General features: G+C 48.5%; 1 protein-coding gene and 1 non-coding gene across 2 annotated transcripts in view; both read left to right on the forward strand.

Moving 5' to 3' along the window:
* The first annotated feature begins 2680 nt into the window (after positions 1–2680).
* The window catches only part of LOC103205040 (Snf2 related CREBBP activator protein), a 28342-nt gene continuing 9575 nt past the window's right edge, over positions 2681–21447 (forward strand). Inside the window, exons 1-24 of the mRNA XM_007950303.1 lie at positions 2681–2734; positions 4300–4551; positions 6106–6291; positions 6504–6644; positions 8337–8568; positions 8684–8958; positions 9580–9673; positions 9795–9884; positions 10535–10738; positions 10829–11154; positions 11263–11440; positions 11723–11859; positions 12089–12258; positions 12394–12586; positions 13992–14128; positions 14219–14405; positions 14759–14928; positions 15332–15597; positions 15800–16087; positions 16587–16751; positions 17049–17234; positions 17452–17718; positions 18050–19464; positions 20951–20954. Coding sequence (XP_007948494.1) covers positions 2681–2734; positions 4300–4551; positions 6106–6291; positions 6504–6644; positions 8337–8568; positions 8684–8958; positions 9580–9673; positions 9795–9884; positions 10535–10738; positions 10829–11154; positions 11263–11440; positions 11723–11859; positions 12089–12258; positions 12394–12586; positions 13992–14128; positions 14219–14405; positions 14759–14928; positions 15332–15597; positions 15800–16087; positions 16587–16751; positions 17049–17234; positions 17452–17718; positions 18050–19464; positions 20951–20954 — 5617 coding nt within the window. The remainder of the gene's footprint in view (positions 2735–4299; positions 4552–6105; positions 6292–6503; positions 6645–8336; positions 8569–8683; positions 8959–9579; positions 9674–9794; positions 9885–10534; positions 10739–10828; positions 11155–11262; positions 11441–11722; positions 11860–12088; positions 12259–12393; positions 12587–13991; positions 14129–14218; positions 14406–14758; positions 14929–15331; positions 15598–15799; positions 16088–16586; positions 16752–17048; positions 17235–17451; positions 17719–18049; positions 19465–20950; positions 20955–21447) is intronic.
* LOC122150963 lies at positions 9361–9489 on the forward strand. The gene has a single exon (XR_006163915.1). It is a non-coding gene; the product is annotated as a small nucleolar RNA SNORA30/SNORA37 family (small nucleolar RNA).

Consider the following 21447-nt stretch of genomic DNA (forward strand, 5'->3'; position numbering starts at 1 on the left):
CTCCACAGTTCCCCCTCCCCTGACGGGTGGCTGCGCGCGCATCTTTCCGCCACCGCCTCCCCTCCCACCTTCCCGGGGTGCTGCGCGCGCACCTAAGGCCGAGGCCCCGGGGCCGGTGCGTAAGGCTGTCGGCGCGCGCCCATAGACAGACTGAGCAGGGGCAGGCTGGCCGTCGCGGGGCCCCGACGCGTCTCCTCTCCCCACCCACCTTTCTGCGCACGCGTGCCTGAGCGAGCGAGCGAGCCCTGAGAGGACGGACCCAGGTGCGCTCCTGCCCGCCCACCAACCCCAGCCCTCCCCCCCTCAGGGGCGCGCGGGAAGAGGCAGGGGGGCGTGTGGCGAGGCAGGGGCGCGCGCCCACCATATCCAGTCAGGGGAATCAGGACCTGGCGGCACGAACCCTCCCTTTTCTCAGCTTTTTGCGGTCTGATGGGGAAGGGGGGGCCCAGTCAGGCTGCGATGACCGGCTTCCCCACCCTGCGACCCTTGTGTGCGTGGGTTTGGGTTCTGGCGGGAGCCCTCTGGTCGTGCGCGCAGCCGGCTCGCTCCGCCTCCACCCCCGCGCGCGCGCGCGCGCCGGCCCCTCCCCCGGTCTGCGCGCACGATGGGTGCGGTGGGAATCTAGGCGGGCTGTCTTAGGGCTAGCCGCGTTTTAGGGCAGGGGTCAGGGGTCATGTCGGGTCAGCCGGCTTAGTAGAGGCTGGAAGACAGGGCATGAAGACTGAGGTCAAGAGTTGAAATTTCTTGGGCTTTGGTTAGCTTAGGTCCTGGGACTCTCGTGGAGGAGGGAGTGAATCAAAGGCGACACCTGGCTAAGGAATTTCCTTAAACACTGGGGAAACACTTCCGGGCCTCGTGCAGGTTAACGCTCCCTGCTTCCGGTGCATGGTTCTTCGCTTTGAGGCCTTCCTCACATCTCATTACTTCTTTAATGTCGCCTGCTGTCGTTCTTGTGATTGGAGAGGTGTCTCATGGCCCAGGTACAGGATTCACAGGGCCCTGCCCTGAGGAAGGGTGCGTTCTCCTGTAACCAGTGTGTTGAGATACCCTTCTGGCGGTTCCACTCCTATTTCTGACTTCACCTTTCACTGAGTGACACACATCCAGCACCTTTTGAACTTACGGATATGGCAGTTGTTTTGTTTTGTTACTTACTCTCTATTCAGTGGTTGGAACCTTTGACCCTTAAGCTTTATTAAAACTTTTTTTGTTCCACTTCTTCTCTCTTCCCTCCCCACAGCTAGAATCTTAAGTCCCTAGGGGAATGCTGTTTTCACAAACATGATTTGCTTCTGTTTCTGGGAAGATTAGCTTTTCCTACTGTAGCCTTCCTCTTTCCACCTTTTGAACTGGTTTAGGGATATTTAAAAACTTCAAAAACCAAGAATAAAGAATGAGCTTTGATGGATGTTGACAGGTGTGGATTACTACCTCATAACTGTCCCTCTTCTCTTCTGTTTGTTTCAGGCGTGATTTCCCTGATCCCCCTCAGTACGGCGGCACCGTGGAAGTTCAGACTTTCACAGGGGGTGTGGTCTCAGCTCACACAGGTGAGGGTTCAGATACCTTTTTGTGTGCTGAAGCTAATGGGAGAAAAGTTCGAGATAATTAATGCGACTATAAGTCAGTACTTCTGGATTTTTGATCTGGAGGACTGAGGGAATATTTACATACAATTTCTCTGTGGAGAATTTGATGATAATTGGGCAACAACAGGTAGGGGTTTGAATAGAAGAGTATCTGGTCACCTTGGCCCTACAAAAGAGAGAAATAAGTTTTGGCATCAAATTTCCTGGGTTTAAGTCCTGCTTCTGACACTTTTCTATGTATGTCATTTGATCTTTATGTGTTCTGATTTTTTTAGTTTTTAAAATAGAGATAATATTAGAATATAAACTGTTTAGTATGGGAATCTTTGCTGTGTGAGTATCAGTGCAAAGCACGTTGTTCTATGCCGTCAAGTAGATTCCAACCCATAGCAAACCTACAGGACAGAGAAGAACTGCCCCATAGGATTTCTTGTTGTCGTTAAGTGCCATCGACTGTTGGCACTGACTCATAACGACCCTGTGTACGAAAGAACAAAACACTGCCTGGTCCTGCCTGATCTTTGCTCTGATGGAGCTCACCGTTGCAGCCATCTCATTGAGGGTCTTCCCCTTTCTTGCTGACCCTCAACTGGAGTTTCCTAGGCTATAATATTTATGGGAGCAAATTGCCAAGTCTTTTCTCCCAATGAATGGCTAGCAGGTTGTAGGAAATAAACATTTGTGATAGAATGAAAAATACCTGGTGCATAAGGTGGCTGTGAGGATCATGCACTATGTCAGGTAAGTATTCAATAAAGCATCTGGCACATAGTAAATGGGTAAGAGAATGTAAGCTATAATCAATGTTTTTACCTTTATTTTTAATAGTATTTTAGTTTTCCTGGCTTCTTAATCTCCTTTAATCCCATTTTTACTCTACCTTAGGTGCTCCAGAGACCGGTGGACCTGAGCGGAGGCTGGGACGCCCTGGTGGGCCCCGGGCCCTGGAAGGCGGGTCCCGGTGGCCGGTGGCCCAGAATGAGGCCAGCTCCCAGCATGCCCTGCAGCCGGACGCCAGCCCCTCGGCCAGCAGCAGTGGTGACGACCCAGTCATTTTTCAGGCATCCAACGAGGAGCCTGAGAGTGGGACCATGCAGAGCAGCCCCTCCCCTGCTCACCCTCAGCTCCCAATCCTGCAGACACAGGTTTGCAATTGGGGAGAGGGTCTTCTCTCCTCCGTTTTAGACTTCTGGCTCTAAGGCAAAAGAAATGTTACTGGTGCCAGCCACCATTTACATGTTTCTAATTACCTGGGTGGGAGCTCTGGTGACGTAGTGCCTAAGGCATTTGACTGCTAACCAGAAGGCTGGCAGTTCAAACCCACCAGCCACTCCTCGGAAGGAAGGTTCAGCAGTCTACTTCTGTAGTGATACCACCTTGGAAGCTCAAGGAGGGGGTCACTATGAATTGGGTCCAACTCGAGGGCAGTGAGTTTGGTTTTGGTTTAATTACCTGGATAGCTGAATCTGGAGACTCTTTTATGCTCAGATGGGCTGGGCTGTGATATGTCAAGCTTGTTGGATGTTAGTATAATGTTGATCTCTAAGAGTGTGTGGAACTCCCTGGTTACCTGAGAAAGGTGGTTGAAATAAGCCAGATCAGAAATAGAGCCTGGGGCAGTAGGCTTCTATGACTATGTTCTTTGGGACAGTGTCACTGCTTTTGGAACTGGAACAGGATAAGTCTAATGGATGGTGTGTAGTAATAGTTATTTTCTCATACCAAGGAAGTATGTGGAGTAGGAAAAAAGGCATGGTTTTTGGAACTAGACAGATAAGGTTTGTACATATGCTTATGGAGTTGATGTTTATAATTTTTCTGAGCAGCTGGGAAATTTTGTGACATAAGGACTTTTATAACTTATCTGAAGTAGGAATTTGGGAAGTACACTGTGAAGTTGGTGAAAATTTTGTGAATCCTCTCAGTATCTACATTTCAGTAGGACTTTGTTTTCCATTTTTTCTTGCTTATGTAAGAAAGCAAAGTACCTTGTAAAGTGACATGGGGGTGTTTAAGAACAGGGACTTTCCCTCCCTTGTGTAAAGGAAACTACCAACATTGATGATGAATGTGAAGAGGTCTAGGTGGTCTTGGTTTTTAGTGGTCTGTTGAGTTTGGTGGTAAAACCCAGTTGCCTGCAAGTTGATTTCCATGCATGGCAGCCCTGCGTGTGTCAGAGTAGAACTGGGTTCCGGAGAGTTTTCAGTGACTGATTTTTTAGAAGTTAGATCACCAGGCCTTTCTTTCTTCCAAGGTGCTTCTGGGTGAAATTTAAGCTCCAACTTTTCAATTAGCAGCCAAGCATGTTAACCATTTACACTACCCAGGGATTCCTGAATTTGATGGTAGCTCAAATTTATTGCATAGGTGAATCTGCCACAATAACTGTGAAAATGTGGGAGAAACAAATTGTGTAAGAGAAGTCACTGAGGCTCTGATATGAACGTTAAAATTTAAAAGCATAGGCTATAGGAATATTGTTCATTTGGGGAATTGTGGAACTCTCAGAACATATTTTTAGTATACATCAAACATCTGCTATAATCTTGGCTTGGGTGTTTTGAGCACCTAATTAAAACTTTTTACCCCAAATGTCTGTGTTTGTAAAATTGGGATTGATGCCTTACTCCAGAGTTTTTTCTTATGAAGATGAAATACTGTACTCAAAACTCCTACTATAGTGTGAAGCATTCATTTTCTCCTTTTCTAGATGGTGTCGGACGGCATGACAGGCAGTAATCCTGTGTCCCCTGCCTCATCCAGTTCCCCAGCTTCTAGTGGGGCAGGCGGCATCTCCCCCCAGCACTTAGCTCAAGATTCTTCTCTGGATGGACCTCCAGGCCCCCCAGATGGTACCACAGTGTCCTTGGAGGGGCTCAGCTTACCCCAGGCTGCTGACCTGGCTAACAAGGGCCAAAAATGGGAGAAGAGCCATGCCGAAATCGCAGAGCAGGCCAAGCATGTATGTTTTGCAAGGGTCTGTGTTGGGAATCTTCCCTGAACTTCCTTTTTCCATGGGTATTTGACATCTCTTTCCCCTTCTTATCCCTTTTTTGATGGAGGGTAAAGCCTTAATTTGTATGATCTTGAGCAAGTTACTTGAACTCTGAGTTTTCTGTAAAACAGGGATGATATCTATAGGCCATTGTGTACATGAGTTAGTAGACATGAAAATGCATTATAAACTGAGGTGCTTGAGAGTTACTGGTTTCTACTTCTCATTTCTGCCCTGCCCTATTATGCTTATGTAATACTTGGGTATGTGTGGTCCTTGAGCCAGCAGCATGATCATCACCTGGCAACTTACTAGAAATGTAAATTCTAGGTACTCTTCTCCAACCTACCCGTTTAGAAATTCTGGGGGTGGGGCCCAACAGTCTTGCATATGATTCTGAGGCACACTCAAATTTGAGAGCCACCTGTCTAATACCCATATTTTTCTTGATGTTTTCCTTCACTCCTATATTAGTATTCATAATTTGGGGAACTGTGAAAATCTCAGGACCTATTTCTCGTGTATATCAAGCATTGAGTTACCTGTCTCATCTCTGGCTTTCATTTCCTCTGACTTAGTTTCATCAGGAGAAGACAGGAATAATGAGGAAACCTTAGAGCAGTCTTCTTGAGTTTTTAAGTTTGTTTTAAAAAAAAATTCAAATACTTATGATTTTTTTTCTTATTATAAACGTAATATGATCAAAGTTTGTTGTTCTTAGCTGCTGTTGAGGGGGTTCTGACTCATGGTAACCGTGTGTGCAGAGTGGCGCTGCTCCATAGGATTTTCAGGGCTGTGACTTTTCAGAAGCGGGTTGCTTGGCTTCTGAGGCGCATCTGAGTGGGGTCACACCACTCAAACCACGTAGTTGAGTTGTAACTGCAGCATTCAGGGATTCCTGTAATCAAAGTAGAGACTAGTAAAAAATTAATTTTTTTGTTGTGTCTAGTCATTAATCGTGTGTATAACGCCTTAGTATTTTCTGCATAATAATGCATTTTAATAAAAATAGCATTTCTTTAAACAAACAGGATTGTGTAAATTGGACTTCATAGCACATTTTTACACTTAATGTAGAGTGACCATACTCTGGATCAATAGACTCCTACAGTGACGAAGACCTCTTATGACTAGAGTCAAGGAAACAGCTTCTCTGGGATGCTGTCCTTAGGATATGTTTTCCTGCATCTTGACTATATCCATAGGGCATGCATATCTTGTGAGATGATCAAAAGAACATGAAATTGGGTAGCTGGAGTCAATAGACCTGCTTTAGATTCTCGGCATTTATCACTGCCCTGCATGATCTCGAGCAAGTCACTTAAAGTCACTGATCTTTCTTCCCTCATTTGAAGAGAGCACACTACCTGCTTGTAGGATTGGTATAACGACTCACCAAGATCATAAGCATGGAACAATCAGCCCAATCAGTTGCCTGCATGTGGTCAGTGCTCAGAAAGTCAGCTGTGAAGTGGAGTTTGTGTCCAGGAACTTGGACGCAAACTTGCCTTCTTCCGTTAGGAAGCTGAGATTGAGACTCGGATCGCTGAGCTCCGGAAGGAGGGTTTCTGGTCACTGAAGAGGCTGCCTAAGGTGCCAGAGCCCCCCCGCTCCAAAGGTCACTGGGACTATCTATGTGAGGAAATGCAGTGGCTCTCTGCTGACTTTGCTCAGGAGCGCCGTTGGAAACGGGGTGTAGCCCGTAAGGTATGTCCTCAACTAGATCTACCTTCCATTTCCCTGTCAAGTTGCCTTTCCTTAATGGGTGGGTGGGTTGGGTAGGGTGCTTATTGATCCCAGTGGGCTCACAGAGATAAGCCCTGACTTCTGGGCCTCTTAACTTTGATTCTTTTCTTTGCCCTTGGCTTAGAAGGTTTCTGGCCTTTGAGTGTTTTTGCCTTGGGTGCTTACTCCCACAGGTGGTACGCATGGTGATCCGGCACCACGAGGAGCAGCGGCAGAAAGAAGAGCGGGCCCGGAGGGAGGAGCAGGCCAAGCTGCGCCGCATTGCCTCTGCCATGGCCAAGGACGTCAGGCAGTTCTGGAGCAATGTGGAAAAGGTAGGCAGCAGGAGCAGGGAAAGGGAAATGGCCTTGGCTGAGGTGGGTGGGTGGCAGGAATGAACAAAACTTCTTGAAGGAGTGAGTGCTATAATTTCATGCAACTCTAATGGCATTTCTGTTGTACATTGGATCTTTGTAACTTTGAGTACTGTGGAGGAGAAAGAAATACAGTAGAAAAGTATGAGCCTACCTTTTAAGGATTATTAACAGGACTTCTTGATCTCCTGTAGGCCATCTCTACAAGGTGCTTTTAGGAGCTTGTCTCCTAAAACCAGTGTCTGTGCTATTTGCCTGCTTAAGTGCCATCAAAGTTCCCACTGCCCACATACTAAGTTGTGGTAATTTCTTGGGTGTTACTTGGCTGCTGCCTATGTGTTTCATCTTGTCTCCTGCACTTTCCCGCTCCCTTCCACCCCAGACGTGCTTTTCTTTTGTATACTGCTGGCCATTTACTTATGTTCTTTGTACAGCTGGGAATGCTTTTCTAATTTCCACTCAGGGAGTACCACTCATTGAAATCTAGCTCCAGATACATCTATCTGCAAGTAGCTAGTTGCAGACAAGCTGGTTCTTCACTCTCTGGTTCCTTTTATGCTTTCGTCAGAAGCATGCTATTAGATTAGGAGCCTCTAAAAGTTATTTGAAGGAGCTCTGGTGGTGTGGTGCGTAAGGCATTTGACAGCTAACCAGAAGGTTGGTGGTTCAAATCTGTCAGCTAGCTGCTCTGTGGAAAAAAGATAGGACAATTTACTTCCGTAAAGATTTAGGACCCCTGGTGGTGTGGGAGCTCTGGTGGCACAGTGCCTGACTATAGTGCATTTGACTGCTAACTGGAAGGCTGGCAGTTCAAACCCAATAGCCACTCCTCAGAAGGAAGATTGGACAATCTACTTCCATAGAGATACCACCTCATAAACCCAAGAAGGGGTTGCTATGAGTCGAAAATGATTCAATGGCAGTGAGTTTGGTGTTTCGGTTTGGTGGCATGGTGCCTTAGGACATTTTGACTGCTAACCAGAAAGTAGGTGGTTGAAACCTATGAGTTGTTCTGTGGAAGGAAGACAGGGCAGTCTGTTTCCATAAAGATTTACCGCCTTGGAAACCCAGTGGGGGTCACTGTGAGTTGGAATCGACTCTGGCAGTGAGTTTGGTTTTTTTGAAAGGTTATTTAGCTCATTCCTTTTAGAAGGCCAGCATGATCAGGCATAGAGGAGTTTCTCTGAATGTTTGGTGAAAGAGCATGTTTTTGTTACAGAAATAGAACAGAGATACCACAAGTGGATGCTTTTCACAAACAAATTTATTTTCTCAGTTTAGGAGGTTGAAAGTTCAAATTCAGGGTGCCAACTCTAGGGGAAGGCTTTGTTGGCTCTGGGGGAAGGGCCTTGTCTCTTCAGCTTGTTTCCTGAAACGTTGGGGAGTTCCATGTGGCTTGGCATCGGTCTTGCCCCCTCTCTGCTGCTCTCATTTGTTTAGTCATTTTAATACTTCAAAAGAGGTTAACTCATGATGATGATACACCCTATTATACTAACCCTGCCTCATTTACATGACAAAATCAACCCAAATAGAATTACAGCCACAGGCATAGAAGTTAGGATTTATAGTACATATTTTGGGTGGATATAATTTAACCCAAAATAGCACACACATAAGTGGTTATCTTGGACCCTTTAATGCTTGTGGCAGGTGGTGCAATTCAAGCAACAGTCTCGGCTTGAAGAAAAGCGCAAAAAGGCTTTGGATCTGCACTTGGACTTCATTGTGGGGCAAACTGAAAAGTACTCGGACCTTCTGTCACAGAGCCTCAACCAACCGCTAGCCTCTAGTAAAGCTGGCTCCTCCCCTTGCCTTGGCTCTTCCCACACTGGCTCAGCTGCCTCCAGTCCTCCACCACCTGCTTCCCACCTGGATGATGAAGGTGTGTGTTCTTTTTGGCCCTGTTACTCTTTCCCGTAAACCCTTTCTGGAGCTGAAAACCCACCCTGTGGCTTGCAGGGCCCCGTGGACTTTGTGACCTTGTTCTCCTGCTATAGATGGGGACTTCCAACCCCAAGAGGAGGAAGAGGATGATGAAGAGACAATAGAAGTTGAAGAACAACAGGAAGGCAATGATGCAGAGACCCACAGGCGTGAGATTGAGATGCTTCGACGTGAGGGAGAACTGCCGCTGGAAGAGCTGCTCCGTTCCCTGCCCCCTCAGCTGCTAGGAGGGCCTTCCAGCCCCTCGCAGACCCCCTCATCTCACGATAGTGACACTCGAGATGACCCTGAAGAAGGTGGTGAAGAAGAGCCCTCTGAGGTGTTGAAGGTTCGGGCAGAAGGGACAATGGGAAGGCTCACTCAGTGGGAGCAGAGGGAGAGGTTCAGGGTCTAGCTTGTGGGCTGCGAGCTTGGTTTGTGGTTTTCAGAAGCACTCTCTGATTAAGGAAATTGGACTTCCATTTGGGGTAGGTAGAGAAGAATCTGAATTTGGGGCAAGTTGAATTCCAAGGTGGGCAGAGTTTCTGGTGCTGTAGTTGAACACTACAGCACTCGCCTCTCTATAAATTGATGTATGACCTTTCTGGCCTTTGACATGGTTGTAGTACTTCCTTACTGGCCTGTTGGTTGAGAGCTGGAATAGTAAGCTTGAAGTCTCTTCTAGGCATAAGCTCTCTGTTTCTCCATATGTCTGAGTGCACAGAGATGGTATTGAGAGATGTTTTGTCATCCAGCACTTACACAGGTCCTCCTCCAGACTGTGGGGCCAGGATTTGGTAGCTGGTGCTGAGAGAAAACCCTTGGTTGCAACCTTGCCCTGGAACCATGCCAGAGGCACCTGTCACTCAATGGAACAGAGAGATGATTCTCTGACATTTTATTCAACATTAAGCTTTTTTTCTACTGTACTAACCTTAGGCCTTTTCTCTTTCCATTCTTTGCCATATAGGGGAAGCCCCCACTCTCATCCATCCCACAGCACAACAGCCAGCCTTGGCATCCAGATGAAGATGATGAAGAGTTTACTGCCAATGAGGATGAAGGTAAGGTCTCTTGCCCCTGAATCCTTCAATTGTCCACCCTAACCTTTCAGACTCTGATCCGCTCTGTTGGGGCTGTTCTATGCCTCTGCCCCCACTGATCCCACCTCATTCTCTTTCCTAGCGGAGGATGAGGAGGACACCATAGCAGCTGAGGAGCAATTGGAAGGGGAGGTGGATCACGCCATGGAGCTGAGCGAGTTGGCTCGAGAAGGTGACATCCAGTAGACATTTTACGGAGCATCCACTTGATGTCTGCCCTGTGCAGAGTGCTAAGTATAGACAGATGAATGACACTCCTGATCTAACAACAAAGACAGATTTATGAGTGAATAATTTTAAGAAGAACATGATGAGTGCTTATGATGGGAGTTTGAGCAAAATGATGTGGGAGCTCAGAGTCAAAGGATATTGGTGGTAATTGACCTGAACTTTGGAAAAAAGGTTCTCTAGGTTGATAATGTTTTTCTGAGCAACAGGCAGCACTTTACACAGATCGAGCCCAGGTTGTGGGGCTTGACTGGTAACTGGTGCTTCAAGTAAGCTCTTTTGCCTCCACACAAACCTGGATCTGTTAGTATCTGTAAAAAAAAAAAAAAAAATCACTGCTGTTGAGTTGAGTCCGATTCATAGCAACACCTCCTTGGGTTTCCTAGGCAGTATCTCTACGGAAGTAGATTGCTCGGTCTTCTTTCCAAGGAGTGGCTGGTGGGTTTGAACCACCAACCTTCTGGTTAGCAGTCAAATACCTTAGGCATTATGCTACCAGAGCTCCCAGGGTCTGCAGAGACCTAGATCAAATAAGACTTCTCCTTCCGCTTTCCCCTTGAAGCAGCTGAAACGTACCCTTCCTTTCCCCTCCAGGGGAGCTCTCTATGGAGGAGCTGCTGCAGCAGTATGCAGGGGCCTATGCCTCTGACACCTCAGTCCCAGGCTCCGGGAGCAGCGAGGAGGAAGAAGAGGAGGAGGAGGAGGAAGAGGAGACTGAGGCTAACAGCTCTGACTGTGAACCAGAGGAAGGCACAGAAACTGAAGATGCTCCTCAAGAGGATAGTAGCAGTCAGTCAGGTGAGTGTGTGGTCATGAGGCAGGAGCTGGGGAGGGGGGGCACTGGAGGAAGAGGGACGGTGAACTGTAAACCTTTGTTTCATGCTGTAGACTCTGCTGAGGAGCAGAGCGAGGATGAGGAAGATGAGCATTCAGAGGAAGATGAGACAAGTGGGAGTTCGGAATCAGAGGAATCGGAGTCTGAGGATTCTGACGAGGCCCAGTCCCAGAGCCAAGCAGATGAGGAAGAGGAAGACGACGACTTTGGGGTGGAGCTGCTGCTTGCCCAAGATGAAGAACAGAGTGAGGCAGAGGGGGGCAGTGGGCCCCCCACCCCAGGGCCCACCATCACTCTAGGCCCTAAAAAAGAGATTACTGACATTGCTGCAGCTGCGGAGAGCCTTCAGCCCAAGGGTTACACCTTGGCCACTACCCAGGTAACCGCAGGCCCCAGCTTCTGCTATCTCAGATACTTCCTTTCCTTTTCTGTCTCCTAATGACAGATGCTTTGGTTCCACAGTGACACCTCTTTTCATTTCTACCAGGTGAAGACACCTATCCCCCTGCTGCTGCGGGGCCAGCTCCGGGAGTACCAACACATTGGACTGGACTGGCTGGTTACTATGTATGAGAAGAAGCTTAATGGCATTCTTGCTGATGAGATGGGACTGGGCAAGACGATCCAGACCATCTCCCTGCTTGCCCACTTGGCCTGTGAAAAAGGTAGCTCAGCAGGGCCTTTTCTCGTGAGCCCCCTTGGCCAACACCCTTGGGAGTGTTTAGTGGTGACAACAGCTGCAGGATGGTGAACTGTTCACTCTCTGAGTCCTACTATCCTAACAGCTTTCCTTGTTCTGGTCAGTAACTAAATACAGAGGCCAAGATAGGTGCTAGGATTCTTAGGAAGGGCCATCAGAAGGACGGGGAGTGGTCAGGATTATACTTGAGGAACCAGAACTACAAAGTTCTTACTCTCTTACCATGTCTTACTTCTCTGCTAAACAGGAAACTGGGGTCCTCATTTGATCATTGTCCCCACCAGTGTGATGTTGAACTGGGAGATGGAACTGAAACGTTGGTGCCCCAGCTTTAAAATCCTCACTTACTATGGAGCCCAGAAAGAAAGGAAACTCAAGCGGCAGGTTTGATTCCTCATGTGGTCACGTCCCCCCCCCCCCAACCAATCTTTCTTTTACTTTTTAGACCCTCAGATGAGTCTCTTTTCCTCTTCTTTCTGTTGGTTCATTCTCCTCCTGGGACTTTCTCTTTTCTCCTAACCTGATTTCTGTCCCTTGAGAACCTCGACATATCTTGTCTTTGCCCTCTTCTCTTTTCACCCCAGTATCTGCTACTTTCTCTCTGGTCTCTCAGGGCTGGACCAAGCCCAATGCCTTCCATGTGTGTATCACATCTTACAAGCTGGTGCTGCAGGACCACCAGGCCTTCCGCCGCAAGAACTGGCGCTATCTCATTCTGGATGAGGCTCAGAACATCAAGAACTTCAAATCACAGCGCTGGCAGTCACTGCTTAATTTCAACAGGTGGAGACAGATGGGGATTTGTGGGAGGGTTGACTTGGCCTGAAGGGTGGGCTGCTTAGGCTGAGGATATCGAGGATACTAGGAAGGTGCAGGCCTTGCTCACTGTCTTTTCTTTCATTCCCTGCTGTCTTGCAGCCAGAGGCGCCTGCTCCTGACAGGGACTCCCTTGCAGAACAGTCTCATGGAGCTGTGGTCCTTGATGCACTTTTTGATGCCTCATGTCTTCCAGTCTCATCGCGAGTTCAAGGAGTGGTTCTCTAACCCCTTAACTGGCATGATTGAGGGCAGCCAAGAGTATAATGAAGGGCTGGTCAAACGCCTCCACAAGGTAGGGCCTGCAACGGTTTCTGCAGGGTACTTTATTTTTTGCAGCTTTATTGTTGGTACTGAGAATATGCAGAACAGAACATATACCAATTCAATAATTTGTTCATGTACAAATCCCACATTGATTACATTCTTTGTGTTGTGCAACCATTCTCCCCTTTTCTGAGTTGTTCCTCCCCAATGAACGGTAAACTCAACTGCACCTCCCCCTAAAACTCCTATCTAATCTTTCAACTTGCTGTTGTTAATTTGATTCTTACAGATAACACTTAGGGTATTGGAATGACAAGGAACTAAGGGCACTATCCAGAAAGCCCTTGGGAAGAGGGAAGTCAGCCCTAGGCTGAACTCACCCTGTTGCCAAGCTGCCTGTTCCAGTCACTAACTCATTTCCAAACTGAGTGATCTCATCTTAGTCCTCACTCTGCTTATTTTCTTTAATGGTGACGTTTCTGTTCTTATCCTCTCTGAAGAGAATAATGCTACTAATCAGCTGGTGCTGGGATTTCTGTGTACTTTGGTTTCCTTGCTGTAATATTTTTGGTGTGTATGTGCTTTTATGTGCATACAGTGTTTTCTGGCTCCTCGTTTACCCAGCTTTTAAATGATAACACCTTTTAGGATTCTGAGCTTTTTTTTTTCCCCCTGTTATTCCAGTCTACACATCTGATCCTGCTACCCGTCGCTAAGGGCTACTTCCTTTGTGATAATTACTTTGATTTGCATTTTTTAATTCCTTGATTCTCTTACCACCCAAACTGTCTTTTAAATTTCTGACTTAATATTTTCAATTAAAAATTTTTCTTGAACTCACTCTGTCCTAAGCCACACATCTCTGGCTTCTCTTGAACTTACTCTGTCCTAAGCCACACATCTCTGGCTTCCTAACCTGTTACTTTGACTCCATCTTGGTCAGTCACACTGTCATTTTGGTGAACCTGACTAGAAACCAGGAAGTCTTCCTTAATTATTCTTCTTCTTTCATTTTCACCCCTTCCTTTACTTCTTCTAGTTGTCAACTTAATGGCTATGTTCTATTAGATCTTAGGTCCTAAGATTTCACATTTACCCTTTCTTGTCATTGCCATAATTTTTGTTCTCATCTCCCCTACTGGATTCATTTTCATGATCTTGTAAACTTGCTGTCCTTCTTTGAAATGTAGTTTGAGTCACACCTCTCCTGCACAATAAGTTGCTCTGCTCACAGTGCTTCCATGTGTCACTTATGTTGTACTGTCTGTCCCTTAGTACATACAGGGTCCTGACTCCTTTTTGTGTGGCTGGTATCTTACGTGCTGCATGGCTGCTTGAGTGTTTGCTGATGGGCTGAGCCAGCACTCAGTCAATGATCATGGCAAAATCCAGCTAAGTTCTCCTCTCACAGCCTCCCATTCATTTGCCTTTAGGTTTTACGGCCCTTTTTGCTACGCCGAGTGAAGGTGGATGTTGAGAAGCAGATGCCCAAAAAGTACGAGCATGTTATCCGCTGCCGGCTTTCCAAGCGCCAACGCTGTCTCTATGATGACTTCATGGCGCAGACCACGTAAGGGAAGGTTGAGGGTGGACCCTGGGATCCTACAGTAGAGCAGAGGTGACTGTCAGAATGGCCCATTTATTTTTACCCTCTCTTTAGAACTAAGGAGACACTAGCTACAGGCCATTTTATGAGCGTCATCAACATTTTGATGCAGCTTCGGAAAGTCTGCAATCATCCAAACTTGTTTGACCCTCGGCCTGTTACCTCCCCTTTCATCACCCCAGGCATCTGCTTCAGCACCGCCTCTCTGGTGCTGCGGGCTACTGATGTCCACCCGCTCCAGGTAGGTAGTTGCCCTTTAGGTTATAGGCTTTTAATTCTTTTCTTTGGGGATTTTGCATCCTTCCTTTTCCCTTTATCTCAGACTCTCAACACTATTTTCCTAGCTTTATCCTCTTCTAGCCATATGACTTTGGGCAAGGTAATTACTAATCTTTGACTCTAGATATCCTTGACCTTCCAAACAAGGGTTGTAAGGCCCGTTTCTGCAGTATGTTCGTAAGAATAAATGTTTTTGAAAGTGCCAAGACCTGTGCTGGCTTATTAATAGATAGTAAATGTCATTATGTTTTTCCTGCTCCTTTTCTCATCTTAACAGTATTTGATCTCGTGTGTTTGTTTCCCTTTTTGTGGCAGCGGATAGATATGGGTCGGTTTGACCTTATTGGCCTGGAGGGTCGTGTCTCTCGATACGAGGCTGACACCTTTCTGCCTCGTCACCGTCTATCCCGCCGGGTACTGCTAGAGGTGGCCACTGCTCCAGACCCCCCACCCCGGCCCAAGCCAGTCAAAATGAAGGTTAACAGGTACCAGAACTGAAGAATAAGGGATGGGGAGCTAGGAAAAGTGGCTCTAGCTGGCTAGAGGAGATTGAGGTGGGAGGGAAGAGAGCTGGAGGCTAGGCTTGGTGGTTTATATGGAGTGGGTACAAAGTACCGTGGAGAGACTTGGTGGGTGTGGTGAGAGAATATGAAAAGAGGGTCCTGGGAGGGGCCGCTGGGTTTGTCACTGATTTTTCTTTTTTTGTTTTTTTCCCTGCTCCTGCCTGGTGCTTTCTGTATGTGTTTGATTTATTCTTCTCTATCTTTTTTGGATCTCTGTCCTTTCTCACTTTCGCTCTTATAATTTGTCTTTCTACCTTATCTTCCTTTTTCTTTCCCTACTCTCTGTTCTTTCTCTGCCCCTACACCTTTGATTTTTTTCTCATAGGATGCTGCAGCCAGTGCCCAAGCAAGAAGGCCGGACAGTGGTGGTGGTGAACAGCCCACGGACGCCCCTGGGCCCCGCCCCAGTCCGACCCCCTTCAGGCCCTGAACTCTCAGCCCAGCTCACCCCTGGCTCAATCCCCCCAGTTCTGCCAGCACCACTGATGGTGTCGGCCTCAACCACTGGGCCCCCGCTTATGCCAGCATCCCGACCACCTGGCCCTGTTCTGTTGCCCCCACTGCAGCCAAACAGTGGCCCCCTCCCCCAGGGTGAGTTGCAAGGGAGCTAGGATGCTGGGGTAGTTCAGGAAAGTTGTTCAGGTTGAGGAAGAGGTAATGAAGTGAGAGGGTGTAAGGAGCTGAATTGGGGATGTGGGTGGTGGTTGATGGCCAGAAGGGAGGATGGAGTCTTCTGGGATTAGGAAAGGCTCCAGGCAGGTGCTTCTGACAGACATTCATTTTGTGTCTACAGTGTTGCCATCCCCCTTGGGAGTCCTAGGAGGGACCTCAAAGCCTCCCACACCAACCCTGTCCCTGAAGCCAGCTCCGCCTGCACCAGTCCGCCTCAGCCCAGCCCCACCCCCGGGCTCCTCTAGTCTGTTGAAGCCCCTGACAGTGCCACCAGGCTACACTTTTCCTCCTGCTGCTGCCACCACCACTTCTGCCACCACGGTCACTGCTACCACCACAGCAGTGCCAGCTCCAACACCTGCACCACAGCGCCTCATCTTGACTCCTGATATGCAAGCTCGCCTGCCGTGTAAGTTCTCAGATCTCTGTGGTAAGGAACTCAAGATGAGAAGGAAGCCTATATGCCAGGGAGCTTGAGAATGAATATAAGAGCTTACGAACATTGGAATATCAAATTTGAGGTAGCTAATATATTTTGTCAGACATTAATAATTCATAATCAAGTAGGAGCCTTCAAGAAGTTCACAGTCTCATGAGGGAGATAACATGTAAGTGCTAGTGAGTTTAGTAGGTACAAGAGGAGCGGGTGGTAACTAGGGCATTCTGGTGTTTGGCCGTTGGAGGATGTAAAGGAGATTACTAAGCAAACTAGTGGGATTGGAAGTGGTTGTGTCAAAAGCTCAAAGGTAGAGTAGAGGCTGAATTTGTGGGGACATGGAAACTGTGCAACAGAAGGGTTGGAGGAACTGGATACTTGGGAGAGAGGAAGGTGTGTGCTTTATGAGGGTCTGGGATGTGGCACTGAGCAGAGTGTGCCTCTGCACAGCAAGCTCCTTCTCTGTTTACAGCAGGTGAAGTGGTCAGCATTGGACAGTTGGCCTCACTGGCACAACGTCCAATGGCTAGCACAGGGGGAAGCAAACCTCTCACCTTCCAAATCCAGGGCAACAAGCTGACTTTGACTGGTGCCCAGGTGCGCCAGCTTGCTGTGGGGCAGCCCCGCCCGCTGCAAAGTAGGTAAAACCCACCCCCTGTCCTGCCTTTTTCCTCCTCTATCCTATTCCTTTGTTTTTGTGGCTCTTCCTTTTTAGATGTCAGCCCTTATGTTTCCTTCACTAGCTTGGGCTGGGTGGTTGGAGGGGGTCTTTTGATAAAGCCAGGGAAGAGGTCATTCTAGAGAAATCGTTCCCTCTCTGTCCATTCCCTTCCCTCTTGCCTTTGCCCCTCCCCTTCCCCGGCTGATAGCTGCTTCTCTCTCTCTTTCTCTGTCTCTCTCTCTTTCTCTGTCTCTCTCTTTTCCCTTAACCCAGGGAATGTGGTGCACCTGGTGTCGGCAGGGGGGCAGCACCACCTCATCAGCCAGCCTGCCCATGTGGCCCTCATCCAGGCCGTGGCCCCGACCCCTGGCCCTTCCCCTGTCTCTGTGCTGCCTTCTTCGACCCCCAGCACCACCCTTGCCCCCACTGGTCTCAGCCTTCCGCTTGCTGCTAACCAGGGTGAGGCTTTTGGCCTTCCTACTTACTTAGCCCCTTGCTGGCCTTGGTCCTTTCAGGCATTTCCTGGGCAACTGTCTGTCTAGACCTTCCTTCAGTGTTGCTTCCCCTTGCCAGTATCACTGATGTCTGTCTGCCGCCCTCTCCTGCCCTTGGACTTCTTCCATCCTCTGGGTCTCTTTCTTTTCTGCCTTTCCCTCAATGTAGCTTCCTCTTGCAGTGCCACCAACCATGGTGAATAACACAGGCGTGGTGAAGATTGTAGTGAGACAGGCCCCTCGGGACGGACTGACTCCTGTTCCTCCTTTGGCCCCAGCACCCCGGCCTCCGAGCTCTGGGCTTCCAGCTGTGTTGACTCCACGCCCCACATTCACCCCTGGCCGGCTACCCTCACCTACTCTGGGTACTTCCCGGGCCCCCATACCCACGCCTGCTCTGGTGAGGCCCCTTCTCAAGCTGGTCCACAGTCCTTCGCCTGAAGTCAGTGGTGAGTCCAGGTGGCTGGGACGAACATGGAGTGGCCTTGAGGGTTTCTCAGTCACAGCAAATACTTTCATTATCATTATACTGCCTTGATTTGTAGTGGGCCCCAGAACTGGGCTGCCTGAGTCCTGGCTTAAATCCAAGATGTATTTATTGGAACTTTGGAAGGAGAGGAAATGTTCAGTTTTCAGATTCTTGTAGCTTCGACTTCACAGTGTAGGAGTGGAGGTTGTCTGGGGAAAAAGGTGGAGCTTGTGGGGAGAGAAAGTATGGGACGGGGTGGTAGAAAGAACAGGGAAGGAATTCTTGGGGTAACTCATTCTCTGTCTCCACAGCTTCGGGACCCGGAGCTGCGCCCTTGACCATCTCTTCTCCTGTCCCTGGGCCAGCCTCTTCTCCAGTACCCATTCCCAACTCCTCTCCCCTTGCTAGTCCCGTGTCCTCCATGGTCCCAGCCCCAGTTTCATCTTCACTCCCCATCTCTGTCTCTACCACACTTCCTGCCCCAGCCTCAGCTCCACTCACCATTCCCATCTCAGCCCCCTTACCTGTTTCGGCTTCGGGCCCCGCTTTGTTGACTACTATGACTCCAACACTGGCACCTGTTGTCTCAGCGGTTCCTGGATCTCCCTCTCTGGCACCATCTGGGACTTCCCCATCAGCGTCAGCCTTGACTCTGGGTTTGGCCCCAGCTCCATCCTTGTCCTCATCTCAGGCACCTGGGCACCCTCTGTTGTTGGCTCCTGCCTCTTCCCACGTTCCAGGATTGAACTCAGCTGTGGCCCCAGCGTGCTCGCCTGTCCTGGTGCCTGCTTCAGCTCTGGCCAATCCTTTTCCGGCAGCACCAAACCCAGCTCCAGCTCAGGCTTCCCTTCTGGCTCCAGCACCTTCTGCATCTCAGGCTCTGGCCACCTCTCTGGCTCCCATGGCGGCTCCACAGACAGCAATCTTGGCTCCTTCTCCAGCTCCTCTGGCTCCTCTTCCAGTCCTGGCTCCATCACAGACGGCAGTTCCAGTCCTGGCTCCATCATCTACTCCAGGAAGCCCTTTAGCCTCAGCTTCTTCACTGGTGCCGGCCCCAACTCCTGTGTTGGCTCCATCATCAACTCAGACTATGGTACCGGCCCCAGTTCCGTCACCTCTCCCGAGCCTGGCTTCTACACAGACACTGACCCTTGCCCCAGCTTTAGCATCTACTCTTGGTGGCTCGTCTCCATCTCAGACACACTCTTTGGGAACAGGGAACCCTCATGGGCCCTTTCCAGCTCAGACACTGTCATTGACTCCAGCATCGTCCCTTGTACCAGCTCCAGCCCAGACACTCTCTTTGGCACCAGGGCCGCCTCTAGGTCCAACTCAGACGCTGTCTCTGGCTCCGGCTTCTCCAGTGGGTCCGTCCCCGGCTCACATGCTGACTTTGGCTCCAGCGTCATCATCTGCTTCACTCCTGGCCCCAGCTTCAGTGCAAACACTGACCTTGAGCCCTGCCCCAGTTCCAGTGCCTACTGTAGGCCCAGCTGCAAACTCAACACAGGCCCCAGCTTCCCAGCCATCTTCCCTTGTGGTTTCGGCATCTGCCTCTTCTCCGTTGCCTGTCACCATGGTATCCCGGCTGCCTGTTCCCAAGGATGAACCTGAGACACTGACATTGCGATCTGGTCCCCCCAGCCCTCCCTCCACTGCTACCTCGTTCGGTGGCTCTCGGCCTCGACGCCAGCCCCCACCGCCACCTCGTTCCCCTTTCTATCTGGTAAGTTTTCCTCCCTCAAAAGAGAGGAGACAGGAATTTGAGTTTTGTTAGAATATGGGTAGGATAGAGTGGATGGGACAGAATAATACCACTTTTATTTTGGCAAATTTCAAAGCCCAGGGTTGTGGGCCGAGGACTTGAATGACATTGGGCAAGAAGTGTCTCTAGGCCTGTACCCTCATCTGTAAAATGGGAATCACGTCTGTGCACTGCCTTCCTCAGATGGGTAATTCGAGACCTGATGTTCTATTAAGACTGTTAATTGCAGATATGTTCAAGACCTTGTTATCATCAGTGGTCTGTCTGGTTCTTGCTTATTCTTTTTAGTTAGCATTGGCATATTATTGCCTACTAAATGATAATCAGTGTTACATACAGGATTAGCAAGATTGGTTTTTCTGACTCCGTTGCTTTTTTCTGTTCTCCACAAAAGGCAGTTTTTATATAGGAATACTTTTTAGGGTTGCTGAAACCAACAAATCCTTGAGTATTCCATGATGCCATAGAATAAAACTCCCCCCCCAAAGAAAAAATCTATCACAACTGAGTCAATTCCAACTCATAATGATGCCCCTGTAGGACAGAATCACACTAACCTCGTCGGGTATCCAAGGCTGTAATTTTAGAAAGCAGACTGTCATATTTTTCTTCCAGGGATTGGCTGGGTAGATGTTTTTGGTTAGGAGCTGAGTGCTTAACCACTGTGCTACCAGAGCTCCCTTGTCACAGAATACAGGTTCCCTAAAGGTGATAAGCCTTTGGCTTAGATAGTCATCTCTTCTGGTTTGCACCTCTGGTGATAAGTGAGCAAAACAAGGAACTTTTTCCCTGTCCCTTCATGAACTTCTGGTAGCCGGTTTTTTCCTGTCCTGTGTTTTGTCTGTATGTTCAGTTAAGTTTAACTTGGAGTTCAGATTGGAATAAATAATGCCAGAACTAAGAAGAAAAAAGGTCCAGTGAGCCTCTAGGCCTTCTTGTCTTTTTCTCACTCTATTCTCAGAGCTGCTTTCTATTCTGCCGCAACCCTGTCTTCCCTTCCTCGCCAGTGGCACTGATTCTGACCTTTGCTCATTTTTCTGATGCTGCCCGGCTGGTCTTGGTTTGTTGAGAGTAGAGGATAGATGGCCTAGATCCTAACCGAGGGGTAGAAAAGATTGATCTGGTCAGAGTGGCAACTTCTTGTCCCTTTTTGTTCTTTGCATAGTGGTATTGAGATATGATTCATGTACCATACATCTCACACATTTGAAAGTGTGCACCTCCAGTGTTTTGTATATTCACGGAGTTTCAGTCATCATTAGCTGCTGTCGGTTGGCGCCAACTTGTGATGAGTCTGTGTGGTGGGTGGGATGGGACCGCTGTGACTCACAGGGTCTCATTGGCTGAGTTTGGGAAGTTGCTCACTAGGCCTTTCCCCTAGTCCTCCTTAGTCTGGAAGCTCAGCTAAAAATTGTTCTGTGTCATAATGACATGCCAGACTCCACAGACGGGTAGGTGGTGGCTCGTGTGAGGAGCATCGGCTGGGACTCAGACCTGGGCTTCCCTTTCAGCAGGTGAAGATTTTACTCCTTAGCCACCACTGCTGTCTGTGCTGCAGTCATTACCACCAACTAAAGTTAGCACATCAGCAGCTGTCACTCCTTCTTCCCATCTTACCCCACTCCTAGGCAGAGTCCTTCATCATTGAGTTTTAGCGCTTCATTGCTTTCCAAGGGCAAATAAAATTTCATTATGTGATTCTACCACATCTTTATTTATCCATCATGAGTTGACATCGTGAGTTGATATGATGGACATTTGTGTTGGCTCCACTTTTTGGCTATTGTGAGTAGTGCTGTTGTGAAATTTCTCTTTTATACCTATGAGTGTAATTGTTAGATAATATAGTAGCTCTTTTTAGCCATTTGAGCAACTGCCAAACTGTACTCTAAAGTGACTTTGTTGTTTTTGGTATGTGCCGTAGAGTCAGGCCCTGACTCATAG

The sequence above is a fragment of the Orycteropus afer genome, unplaced genomic scaffold (assembly GCF_000298275.1).
Source record: "Orycteropus afer afer isolate SDZICR_OR568_19922 unplaced genomic scaffold, OryAfe1.0 scaffold00266, whole genome shotgun sequence".
NCBI classification, from domain to species: Eukaryota; Metazoa; Chordata; class Mammalia; order Tubulidentata; family Orycteropodidae; genus Orycteropus; species Orycteropus afer.